This window comes from Morone saxatilis, unplaced genomic scaffold (genome assembly GCF_004916995.1).
Source record: "Morone saxatilis isolate NCDOM2014 unplaced genomic scaffold, NCSU_SB_2.0 Contig16, whole genome shotgun sequence".
Taxonomy (NCBI): Eukaryota; Metazoa; Chordata; class Actinopteri; family Moronidae; genus Morone; species Morone saxatilis.
In genome coordinates this window covers 27,426,929-27,440,679 of record NW_023339718.1, presented here as the reverse complement: position 1 = coordinate 27,440,679, position 13,751 = coordinate 27,426,929, and the positions used below count along the sequence as shown (strand labels likewise).

General features: G+C 39.9%; 1 protein-coding gene across 1 annotated transcript in view; it reads right to left on the bottom strand.

The window, feature by feature from the left end:
- Positions 1 to 1,856: 1,856 nt before the first annotated feature.
- pnpla7b (patatin-like phospholipase domain containing 7b) overlaps positions 1,857 to 13,751 on the bottom strand; it is a gene marked incomplete in the record, with an annotated part of 27,702 nt that continues 15,807 nt past the window's right edge. Inside the window, 15 exon segments of the mRNA XM_035658043.1 lie at positions 1,857 to 4,026; positions 4,163 to 4,293; positions 4,598 to 4,647; positions 4,649 to 4,673; positions 5,514 to 5,634; positions 5,720 to 5,872; positions 6,072 to 6,220; positions 7,209 to 7,325; positions 9,795 to 9,864; positions 10,196 to 10,312; positions 10,487 to 10,643; positions 11,541 to 11,659; positions 11,746 to 11,928; positions 12,415 to 12,583; positions 13,497 to 13,560. Coding sequence (XP_035513936.1) covers positions 3,958 to 4,026; positions 4,163 to 4,293; positions 4,598 to 4,647; positions 4,649 to 4,673; positions 5,514 to 5,634; positions 5,720 to 5,872; positions 6,072 to 6,220; positions 7,209 to 7,325; positions 9,795 to 9,864; positions 10,196 to 10,312; positions 10,487 to 10,643; positions 11,541 to 11,659; positions 11,746 to 11,928; positions 12,415 to 12,583; positions 13,497 to 13,560 — 1,694 coding nt within the window.

The following is a 13,751-nucleotide window of genomic DNA, read 5'->3' as shown; positions in this document are numbered from 1 at the left end:
GGTCTGATCTGCAACTACAGGAAACGTTTGGTTGAGGTTATTGCTGCCAAAGGAGGGTCAACCAGTTATTAAATCCAAGGGTTCATATACTTTTTCCACCCTGCACTGTGAATGTTTACATGGTGTGTTCAATAAAAACATGAAAACATAATTGTTTCTGTGGTGGTAATGTGGTATTAGTTTAAGCAGACTGTTTGTCTATAGTTTCGACTTGGCTGAAGATCAGAACCCATTTTATGACCAATTTATGCAGAAATCCAGGAAATTCCAAAGGGTTCATATACACTTTCTTGCAACTTTAGTATTTGATTTTGTTTCTATTATATTTCCAGTATATTCTTTATATTATGCATTCTATAGATATTCTACAGATGTATAGCTTTAGGGAGTATGGCACATTTTTTCTGAAACTCTGTATTGAGCTATTCATTTTGCAGTGTTAGTGCTACTATTATAGGTAATCTGACTATTACTCCTCTGATCTAAATGTTCAGTAGTTCAACCTTCGACACCTTAACTGAGTCAGAAATCATTTTATTTTAACATGGCAACAAACAGTTTCCACAGAAAAAAGAATCTTATGGAATTTTCCATTTAGTGTTTCCATTATTGGCTTTCACAACAGGACATCTTAGTACAGTTCAGGTTTCCACCAGTTTGATCACTAGATATACAATTAAATATTCTAAAGCATTCTACATTATTCAAATTATTGTAGGTAATAAATCACAGCAAACTGAAAATGAGAATTTCAGTTTTACATAGGCAAAGTCAAACAAAATATTCTAACATAGTGGTTACTGCTCCCTATTGACACTAAATCATTAATCATCATTATCCAAGATGGTATTTAGATTAGTATGTCAGCCTCTATACTCATAACACTTTTTCATAAAAAGTCATAAAACATACCAAACACAGATAACTAGGAGTTAATACCACATGAGCTCTGTAACAACAGTGATTAAACAGGACAAATGGCTGCTAGAAAAGCAGAAAAGCATAATATTGCATTAATTGGCAGGTATTACTTTCAGTCTAAGTAATGATCATGTTCTATGAGTTTGGACATTTATTCTTAAAAAAAAAAACGACTCAAAGCATAATTGACTAAGTAACTGATTGTTTTTTGAGTATACAGGCTCAAAACCAAAAAAATAAGATTGGGACACAGCTAAAATGTCTGCCATAATTGCCAGTGTTACTGTGCTGAAAATAGACCTGGTACTAAGAGTTTTAGCTACTGCCTCTCCTGCAATGCTATGCTCGGTGTGAAAATCTGAGTGAGACAGGCACAGGTTAGTTTGTCAGGATAAATGCAAAAAAACATGTTCTGCTGCTTGCACTACTCGTTACACTGCCATGAATATATAGAAATATAATAAGTTTTTCTAATTAGTCAGGCTCTGTGTAAGAAATACATTCATCATATGCATCTGAAGTGCATGATTGCTATATGAAAAAGCTTATTATAGTCACTGTTCACATTACACAGATATCCCCACTCTGTGTCCTCAGAGGACAAAATCTCTTCATCATTGAACATTGGCACATCACACACACACACACACACAACACACACACACAACACACACACACACAACACACACCACACCACACACACACACACAACAACACACAAACACAATCACACACCACACACACACACAACCACCACACACACACACACCACACACACAAGATTGGTGGAAGCACTGGAGCGTAAGTGGAATAACACTGATTATCTTGGTTATCATGGCTCCTGTCAGTGGGTGGGATATATTAGGCAGCAAGTGAACATTTTGTCCTCAAAGTTGATGTGTTAGAAGCAGGAAAAATGGGCAGCGTGAGGATTTGAGCGACTTTTGCCAAATTGTGATGGCTAGACGACTGGGTCAGAGGTTCTCCAAACCTGCAGCTCTTGTGGGGTGCAGTTCAATTGGTATATATATAATAAAAAATAAAAAAAAAATAGAAAAAAGCCTCTAGACGTAGTCTTGAAGCACGTTGCTCTTTGAACATGGCTAAGGTGAAGAAGGAGCTAACGAGTGAGCAACGGGTCGAATAAAGGCCCTTTTTGATGCTTGCTTGAGTTACCGCTGCATAGCCAATCACTTGATTTGCAGTCCAAGCACTGAAAAGTACACTTTAAACTGCCATGATGCCACCAATTCACACCAGAACCGAAAGGGGAGAGGTAGAAAAAAGAAACTTTCAGACAGACAAGTGAAGCATCTCAAAACTGTCAGTCTTAAGGACAGAAGAACGACCTCACGAGAAGGTGCAACAGTGTCTTCAATAACTGTGCGTCGGAAAATGGGGGAAGAAGGACTTGTTGGCAGAATAGCAGCAAAGAAACCATTGATGAAAGAGAAAAATAGAGTGAAACAACTGAAATTGGCAAAAGAACACACAAAATGGAAAAAGGAAGATTGGTATGAAGTGTTGTGGACTGATGAGTCCAAGTTTGAACAGTTTGGCAGCAAGAGTGTATGTTCGACGGAGGGTGAGGGCGAGATATAAAAATTAGTGTCTCTTGCCAACAGTTAAACACGGAGGGGGTAGAATTAAAGCTCAAAGTCAACCCCATCGAGCAATTTTGGGGCGAGTTGGAAAATAAACTGCACAGATCCATTGTACATGATAACATTAGTGTTGAAGTTCTCAGGAAATATACTGTGACTATGCCAGAGAAATGTCCTGCTGGAATTGCTGCAAAAGGTGGACATACCAAATATTAAAGTTAAAAGTGGATAAAAACAGTAGGATTCACTTCATTTGATATTTGATGTGCTCAGAGCAACCATCTGCATGTTTCATGAACATTATGAAATGAAATCATGTTTTGCAGGCAAAAAAAGGTCAATATTTTCAGATCTGTCAGGTGTTCTAATAATTTTGGCCACCACTGTATATACTGTTTTAACTTATCTGTAAACATTGTAAAATGATCTGAGCTTATTGTGGTAAGAACCAGCCATGCACAGAACTGTCCCAAAAAGTGGTACTGCATATAATGAGATATTATGGCAAAGGATTGTAGTGCATTTTAAAGTTGTAAGAAAACACCAGTCCAAACAAGTCAATGAATGTGCCAAAAAAACAAACAAACAACAACACTCCCTTAACACTCTATTCCCTTAAATTAACCGATTTGTACAATTCTTTGCTTTTCCTGATTTTCCAAAGTCAACAGACAGAAACCATGGATTTCCCAAATGTTGGGAAATTGACCCTTCCTAAGTCCCGCCGGTTCTGATAGAAAGGTGTCAGAACATACAGTGCATGACAGTGGATATATACATGTCCCTTTTATCCTTTTACCATCTTCAAAGCAAAAAGGGGTAGACTCAGGAAGGGTTAGTTTCATGACGAGTGAGAACCGTGGTTGTTACTGGACTGAACAAGTGGTTCTCAACCTTTTTGGTGTCAAGAACCCCCACACTGATACAAATCCGTCCATGTTTGATGAGATGTAGTCTCAGGGATCCCCATCTAATAATGAGAAGTTATAATAACTGTCTGTAGATTAGCAGATTAGCAGATTAACAGTGAAGACTGATTCCTGAAAACAGAACAGTTATACAATCTCTCACTGGGATAACTTCTAGCCCATGAAATAACAGGGAGATTAAAATATTCCCCACTTTTCTGAGGACCCCCTGGAACCTCCTCAAGATTTAGACCCACTGATTTAAACAGTGCTGGAAACAATGAGACCCACTCTTCACCGCAATAAAACTATGTCCCTTTGCTGGAAGGTTTTTGTCCTGCTGAATGTTTTTGAGCAAGACAGTGAGCATGCTGGCCGACTGCTAATTGTATAAGCATCAGCTACACCTTGCTCAATGCAAACTGAGGGAAATTCTCAAAGGTTACCAGAAATACTGCATTGAAATGTGTGTGTTGTGGACCACTGTCCACAGCCTGACAGGCAGTCACAGCTTTTGATGGATGTCATGGCCCACTAGGAGTTTGTGAGGCATTGTTTGTGCGACGTCGAATTCGGATTGGAATTTCCTCATCCTGAGAAACAGAGAAAAAGCAAAAAGTAATCTCTGATTTCCATTTACTTTAAGATGACTGCATCTGTGGTGATTATAAAAAGGTAAGGATGATTACAATGATTTGAAACGAATGAACGATGTTGGTTTTTACATACCGTTTCAGCAGTGTCTGCCGTCTCCTCTCCCTCAGTGTACTCACTGCCTGGGGTAAAACCCTCAAAGTCAGACAGGGCGCTTTCCACCGCCTCCTCATCATAATCGGTCTGGTATTCATCAGACAGTTCCTCTAGAGGCAGACAAAAAAGCAGACAACATCAGCGAGTATTTTTTAAAATTAATATTTACAAATATTGTCCATATGCAATCATAAAATCGTACCAATAATGTTGGCTGGCTCTACATAGTGGAGGCCCACATTGTTCGGAAGGTGAGCAGTAATCAGTTGCAATCTAAGACTTCACCACTAGTTGCCACTAAATCATACACACTAGACCTTTAAGACCCCCCCCCCCCCCCCCTTATATATAATTCTATATATACATTATTTTTAAGGCACTGATTTGTGATATTAATATTTCACAGATACTAACCACTGATTAAGGCATTCTTCACAGTTCGATTCTCGTACACATCCTTTCCAGTCAGTGAAGGAGCTTGGACAGTGGACTCACCTGAAAGAACAAAACTCTTATTCTGAGAAGCTTCTCTGCTGATTAAAATTTAAAACAGACACTTATTAGAGCCATTTTCCTATGTATAGATCAATGCAGTGACTTTTGCTACAAATTCACTATTTGATCATCATGCCTTCCGATGACATCAGAACTTGGTGGGGAGGTGAAGCAACTATTCTAGTATAAAGCCTTCTGGCCTACTGTCTCTGTCGTATAAAGGTGGTCTCCCAGCTTCTTTCTCTTAAAGCGGGCACCCCTTTTGTGCTTGGTATCTAAACTTGTTGACCCCTGACTAAACCGAACATTATTTTATGGATATTCATATTATTATCAATACTGATACGTACAGCTACAATGAACCCCAAATAAGAATGCTATATTTTTTGGATGAAATCTTGAGCAGGATGTATTCTTCTTGCTGAATAGTTGATCGGATTGTAGTACTTTTTATATTCAAAGTAAGTTTCTAAGTTGTCATACACGCTTTAAAATCAAGAAGGCCTTAGCTTTGGGGACCCCTAGTTGGTTTGCTTTATATAAACAAGGTCTTCTACTACTTTACTAAGGATCCTTAACATTAGACATTAGCCAGAGAAGAGCAGCAAGTTTTGCAATCAATACTGACCCACAGACTACTACTTCAACTACATAATTATGCATTTTTTTGAATGCAAATTATTTTGTGATTAACAAAATGATACTGTCTTCTAACCATGTATCTAACTATTCTATTTCCACACATTCTGAATTGTGTCAACACAAAATCCCCCCAAAAATGATCATGGTTTTATAATCCAGCACCCGGGTCAGCAGTAGTGTCTGTAGTTTACACTCACATGGCCAGTTTTGGTCTTGTGGAACTCTTCCTGATGTCTGTCCTTCAGCATGCTGTCCACCACGCCGCTGCGCAGCCAAACATCAAACAATGTCTTTCCGTGCTGGTATCCCACCTCCTGCAGCCACAGTGAAGGAGGGTTACAGATATTCAAAGCCAGAAGATGGAAAAGACATGCATCGAGGTACGTAGGGAAAACTCACTGCGATCTCGTCAAACTTGCCGAACTCTAGCGTGCTGTAGTGGTCGATGGGTGGCCGGATGTACTCGCAGTATTCACTGTCTTTGACCAGTTCCAGTTGCCGCACACAGCAGACGTAAGCAAGCCGGGTTTGGATCTCTGCCATGTTCAGGACCTGGAAGGTAAAATTAGTGGAGTTCAACAGGGCTGTGAAGTATCCCTCAATTTTACAATTCTCATTTCATCATTTCTCTAGAATAGGTTTAGCCGCTAGTAACTTTGAGTTTCCCACTTAACCATACATCTCTGCAATATTTTTGGTAAATGGCCACAAGAATAACAACAGAGGACATCCATCTGACATGAAAGTTTACCTTGATTTTCTCAGCCAGAGGGTTGAAGCGTTTCCATAGCAGCCACCAGCCGTTCAGGGAGTCACCGTAGTTGGTCAGGTTGGTTTCATCGCGACTTCCAACATCGATTGCAATCACAACCTTGGCCCCCATGGAGCGAGCTACATCGGCTATATAGCAGTGAGACAAACACATCAAGGGCCCTGGTGACCTATTTTCAGCTTTGTTTAGGTGCTAGTAACATAATATACCCGACTCTCTGGCTGACCATTCGCTGGGCATTGTAAGCAATGTAGGTGCCAGGTTTTAAAAAAAGGTAAAGAAATGACGATATCTGCGGTACTGCTGTATGCATTTTGATCTTTTTGTGTTAGCTGTCCGTTGTGAGTCTGACAATGTTACAGGACTGCAATGCTAAATTGGTGGAATACTCTGTTCTCAAAGTACATTTTTATGACGGAAAAACCCATATCCTGTGTCCCTAATCTACAGAAATTAACATTTTGTATTTTATCCAGCATTTACAAAAATAAGGAAGGAAAGTAGTGTTTTGTATTAAAGTGGCTCTTGTCCAATGCAAAGTTGCCTCTGTGATGGACTATTTTTGTACTGATGCCAAATGTCTGCCACCATTTGATCGATGGTACTATTTTAATAATGAATACAAAGCCATGTTGAGCATCTTCCCTAAAATAGAGATGATCCATTAGTACACAGTAAGTTGTTTCATTCAAAAAGAATGTTGATTTTTAAAGGTTCTAGATGTAGGATTTATAAAGGTTCTTCATTACAAAATAAATTACTTCTTAATGGAAAAAAGTGTGATCTTGACATGACTCATATTACAACATTATAACCATCTTCCTTTCGTATTCGACTGTACTGAAGAGGATAAACGTGTTTCTCCCCACAATACTGTTAACATATAAGCATGTTATAAATGTTGTAAATAATCTTGTCTTTCTATGGTGCAGTTCCTCTCTTAACCCTATATATTTAGAACAGATCTAGATGAGCCGGTCTCTAACGGTGTACAGTTTTCAACAAAAGACTTGAATAACTTTGTAATAAGCAGTTGTTGTTAGATCTTCTTATGAAATATATATCATTCCCACTCATATGAATTCCTCTACTACCCTCGCTCCCAGTGTTTCTCACCAGGCAGGTTGTTGATGTACCCTCCGTCCATGAGCAAGTGTCCATCTTTGGGATCACAGAGAGGCGGCAGGTAACCAGACAGCGACATACTGGCCCGGACATACCGCCACAACGAACCTGAAGAGGAGAGTGTGTGGTTGACAGGTTGACAGAAAGAAAGACAAAGCAATTAAAAGACATCATGAGAACATGATTTACATTACATAACCAAGTCCAAAAAATTAAAGATATTACAAGAAGTTTTTAACTGGTTATGATGTCTCAGATGTTGTAATACTGATAATACCACCTCTATATGACCTAAATAAACAAAAAAGACCATCAGAGAGAAGACTTAACTAAATATTTCTATTTAGTTATTCTTAATGTCTGCCACCTGGTTGTATTCAGTTGGATTAGGTACTTAATAGTCTTTTTTGACAGATTCAGTGTTTTCTTCTCATTGTTCTATTTGTTTGAACTTTTCTAATGCAGGATCAGGCTGTTCATCAGTGAGTGAAGGCTCTGTGAATATAGCTTGTGTTCAGCTCTTCAATCTTCTTAAATAACAATCTAAACTATAAAATTCATTTAATTTAGTATCCTACACAGAACTAAATGAAATGTCTTTTTTTTTTTAAATAGTTTTCTAACAACCCTTAAAAGGTGCTTTAAGTAACCATGGCAGTGATAACATTGCAAATCGCACATACAGTGGGTACGGAAAGTATTCAGACCCCTTTAAATTTTTCACTCTTTGTTTCATTGCAGCCATTTGCTAAAATCAAAAAAGTTCATTTTATTTCTCATCATAATGTACACTCAGCACCCCATCTTGAGCAGGAAACAAACAGGAAAGTAGAAATTTTTTCGCAAGATTTATGTAAAAAAAGAAAAACTGAAGATATCACATGGTCATTAGAGTATCTCAGACCCTTTGCTGTGACACCTCATTTTAAGTCACATGCTGTCCATTTCTTCTTGATCCCTCCTGAGATGGTGCTGCTCCTTCATTGGAGTCCAGCTGTGTTTAATTAAACTGATTGGACTTGATTGACTGGGTTTGGAAAGGCACGGAAGCAGTGCGTGATATAGACGCTTACAGCTCACAGTGCATGTCAGAAGCAAATGAGAATCATTTAGCGGGCTCGACACAAGGATACTGCCCAAGGAGCTCATGAGACAGATAGTGTGGCAGAGGCACAGAATTTTGGCCAAGTTACAAAAGAATTTCTGCAGGCAGCTGCGAACTTGCCTGAAGAGCACTGAGTGGCGCTGCCATTGGAATCCTTAAATGGAGAGAAGTTTGGACGACAGAACTCGTTCCTAGACGCTGGCCGGTCCAGCCAAACCTGGAGCAATCGTGGAAAGAGCCCTGGGTGAGGAGAGTAAGAGCAGAAGAACCAAAGATCACTCGTGACTGGAGCTCCAGAGATGCAGTAGGGAGATGGGAGAAAAGTTCCACAAGAGTCAACTAGGCACTGCAGCCCTACCACCAGTCCGGGGCTTTTATGTTCAGAGGTGGCTCTGACGGAGAGCCTCGTCCTCGAGTGCAAGACATGATGAGCCCGCAAAGAGTCACGATGAAGGACTATGAGAAAGAAGATTTCTCTGGTCTGAGTGGAGGACAAGGATTGAACTTTTTTGCGTTAATTTCTAATGCGGGTAATGTGTGGGAGAGAACCAGGCACTGCCTCATCACCCATGCCCAATACAATCCCAACAGTGAAACATGGGTGGGTGGCAGCATCATGCTATGGGGGTGTTTTTCAGCTGCAGGGACAGGACGAGCTGGTGCGAACTGTGAGAGGACAGATGACGATGGGCCAGAGTACAGAGAGACCTGGGAAGAAAAACCTGGCTTTCCAGAATGTGCTCAGGACCGTCAGGACTGGGGCCCGAGAAGAGGTTCACCTTCCTCAAGACAAGACACATGACGCCTAAAGCACAAGGGCTAAAATAACAAAAGGGGAGGTTGTTTTTGGGCTTCGAACAACTTCTGGTGACCGATTCATTGACTGGCCATCAGAGCCGTGACCTAAACACCCAGAGTGAGCATCTCTGGGGAGAGCCTGAAAATGGGCTCCAGCCAAGGCGCTCCACATCCAACCTGACAGTAAGCTGGAGAGGAGTGAAAGGAAATGGCAGAAGGATCCCAGAATGCCAGGTGTGAAAAACTTGTTGATCATTCCCAAGAAGACTGGTACTGAGCTGCGAAAAGAGGTGCTTGCTACGTCATCATACTGAGCACAAGGGTCTGCAATACTTATGACGCGCGCGGGAGGTTGATATTTCGATTGTTCTTTTTAATAGAATTTGGCAAGAAATTCTACCATTTCTGTTTTTTCGTGTCGAGAAACTGGGTGCTTGAGTGTGAGCACAGTGTACATTAATGAGAAAAATTGAGAAATTAATTGATTTTAGCAAATGGCTGCAATGAAACAAAGAGTGAAAAATTTAAAGGGGTCTGAATACTTTCCGTACCCACTGTACATGTCCATTTGATTCATTTATTTCAGTAACCATCTCCAAAATGTGTTTTTGGAGGGAATTAAAAAAAAGGATGTTTTTAAAATAATACAAAAAACAGTACAAAGTGGTACAGACCATAAGTGTGGACTCTCATGGAGGAAGCTGTGATATCTGTTGTAATGTTGAAGTATGGCAACCACAGGTCCTAGCATAGATGAAAATTAACATTGGTTGGTTTGTAACAAATATGCCATCTGTATTTAATACCAGTTTGTTGCACATGGGTTTGTTTGTAACCCACAGAGCTCCTTTAATTAACACTTGCATCTGCCCCCACTCTGCGGGGGGTAGAATGCTCACTTCCAGTATGAAATTAAGGTAATTTTCAGCTGTGGAACCTGAACTCAAATGATGCAGAATAAAGTTTTAGATTTATTGATTAAGTGATTTGGAACAATCCCCAATTATTCTTTGTCTTTTCAAGAACCTGTTTTAAAGAAAGGTGTTTTTTTTGTTTTTTTTTAAGATGACTTTACCTCTATCTGTTTGCCCTTGAAGACAGAGCTGATGCTGGAGTTAAAGGAAGCTCCAGAAAACATGGAGGTAACAGGGTAGGTCAGATCCAAGATCTTCTTAAAGTAAGAGGTCATATCCTGAGAAAGGAGGAAAGTTAAAAAAGGAAGTGATGGGTTAAATATGAGAGCAGATGCCATAACAAGACCAAAATCTTGAAGTAAAGCAATTTCCTAATAATAATAATAAGAAAGATCTAACTAGGGACATTCATCATTTTCAAACTGTGCTTTTTCAGTGTAATGTCAACACACCATGGCCCACTCACGAGCCCGGACCCTCATGCGACTGTTGCTCTTCTCCTCAGCGTACAGCGCTCCCATGAGGGAGCCGATGGAGGTGCCGCCCACCATGTCGACAGGAATCCCTGCCTCATTCAGCGCCCGCAGGATGCCGACCTGAGAGCAGCCCCTGAAAGGAGACGGTCATCCATCAAATAACATCACACATGATATATGATATCATTTTGTTCAAATAAATCAAAAAAGTCCACCAGTCTGAATTTTTTGGACTTCACAGTGAAGTAGGAGACATCTTGTGTCCAACAGGAAAACTTTAATTTAAAGACATTAACAAAATTTGCATATTATATTATCACTTTTTAGTGATGAAATTATTGAATTTCTTTTAGAAAAAAAACAGACACACGATTATAGTTCCAAGCAGACTACTTGTATATATGCCTTGATACATGTCTGAAAGGGGTCTCAGGTCACAGCTAAGAGGAACCGGTCCCTACCTTGCCAGAGCTCCAGGACAAGCCAGAGCAGTGAGAAAAAGAAACAGATCAATCAGAACAGAAACAATCAGAATATACCTGCTTATTGGAAAATACATACCGTATCTTGTAAAGTGATTATCAGTTGTTTGCTGTTTTATATTGACATTTCTACAATGCCAGCATGGGGATTAATCCTATTTATTTATCTTTTATCATTCTAATGCTAAACTATAATTGACCTGTCTTAAGCCCCACCCCTTTTAAGATTATCTAGCTAGTTATCTCAAGCAAAATACTAGCCAACTAACTAACTAACCAGCTAAGTTAACAAGGAGTGATGCAGATTTGCTAGCTAGTTGGAACTTTGATCATTTAACCATCTTCAAAGTGTGGTTGTCTTTTCCACATAGATTAGCCTATCACACAGTATATCTAAGTACAGGAAAGTAGAAAGTTGAGTGAGGCTTGCTCAACTGTGATTGGCGCACAGAACAAAAAGTGCAGGACTTAGTGGGTGGGTCAATGCTCCTTGAGGTGAAGTCTTAAAATGCTGGCGTTGAATGTGTTTGTATATAAAGCTGCATTACCTGGCACCCCCTCCACCCAGCACAAGGGCGATGCTGTTTCCCGTCAGGATCCTGGCCAGACGGGAGAAGTCGGAATGACGATCTGGACACTTTTCAAACACACGCTGGTACAACTCTCTCTGAAAACCAAACACACACAAACAGAAATGACTCATTGGCTGACTGGGCTAGAATTGCCCATAAAGAAAGTGTCGGGGGTTTGTACCAGCTTAGGTAAACTCCTCTTGGAGAACACTCTGCGGGGGCAAGACAGGTGATGGTGTCTGGAGATCCAGCTCCGCATGTTTAGCCACTCGGCCGTCCCTTTGGGTGGTGGGCCATCTTCTCTGTGCAGCAACACCAGCTGCTTCTGAGCGCGAACTGCACTGCCCTCCAACATCCGCTCCAACTACAGTAAGGGAAGAGGAAGAAAAAGCAGGTACTGTAGCTTTCAGTTAGCTCATTGTAGCGATCTATTGCAGAAAGGAGGTGCATAAACACTGTGATGGTGTGACATAGAAACCAACCACCAACTAGCGTTTTGGCAGTGTTGTTTGCAGAGCAAAGTAGACACAGCTGTGTAAGTATAAATGTTAATAATGGCATAAAGGCTCGACATATAGACAATGTAAAACTATAAATCAGCCTTTAGTCATTACAACTTAAGAGAATGGATGGGTCTATGAAATTGTTAGGGTGAGAGCTAGTCCCACTATAGCATCCAGGCTGATGTGTGTTAGCACAGCTTTAAGTCACACTGTTCACCGTCCCGAATTTAGTTTTCATTCACAGAAAACAGAGCTGGTGTTAATCAGCTGTTATGACTTCGAACGTCCTGTGTGATTTCTGCAAAAAAAACTACAGCAGCTGAACAGGTGTAAGTATATTTACTGACCTCACCCACAGTGGGCTCCTGCTCACCCAGTCCAACAATGATGATGCAGTCAGCTTGGCGGATGCAGCGCTGGGTCCAAGGTGTGAGGCCAGAGTCAGACTGGTAGAGGACGATGCGATGGATGTCTTCCTGCTGTCCGAGCCAACTGGACAGACGGTATTCGTGGACACTTTAAGAGATGAGGTACAAACGTCAGCTGTTACTGTATGTACAATATATGCAGGGTTGCTTCTCTTTTGTAATGATACATTTCAAGGACTTTTCAAGGACTAATTATTTCAAAATATATATTATATTCACATATATCAGTCTGACACACCACAGTACTAGATAAAGACTTGAATATTTTACCTTAATTAGATGTTTAGAAATTTAAAGCTACAGTAGATAACTTTTATAAAAAATAACTTTTTGTCATATTTGCTGAAATTAGTCTAGAACTGGGTAGACTGAGTCTCATTCCCAGGGTTCCAAAGTGTCTTGGAATGAGACTTAGCAATCAACTATCTTTCTTGGCTCTGATTGGTGGTTTTCCTTCAGGCCCAGTGGATTCTTGCAAATATCATTAGGAGCACTAGAAGGAGCCAGAGTAACCTGATTTTTTTCACAGATCTCTAGCGCAGATGAATATAGATATAAATATGAATATTTTTTTGGATTATGACTTTTTATTCTTTTTCCATTAAATTATGCAAATAGGCAATTTCTCGTGTTCTAATTTGAATATTGGTAGAAACTTTTTTTGTTCATAATAAATGAAGCCAGAACGTTTTATCTTGCTTTATTATGAATAACTAAACAGCTGGTAATTATTAGTCAAAATATTCTGACCATTTACCACATAAAATGCCTCATATTTTTCTCTGGAGCACAAAGTACAAAGATGTCTGCTGTGTATATACTGTATATATTGTTCAGTTTTATTTCTGTCTAATATTGTTTTCTTGCACTCGCAGTATCTGTTTTAATTGTTATATTGACTTGTCTCCTCAACATGATGGTAAATAAAATAAGTATATGAGGTATGTGATATGTTTATTCAGAAGGAATTTTACAATTTAATCACTCAATCAGATGTCTACCTGTCCAGAGCAGCAGAGCCTAGTCGCTGTTTGATGATGTCACTGGTCAGAAGTAGAGTAGGGCCTTCAGAAAACAGAAAGACATCAAACTGGGCTTTAAAATAGGATGTATGACACTGCTGTGAATAAAAGTGTAGAACATTGTATCATTGTGCAAATCCTAGTGTAGATCCTCCTATCCCCTAACAGTGGACAGGTACTTCCTTACAAAAGAAGGGAACCAGTGTTTCTTTGGGTCCTCTGCAGTCCGCTCAG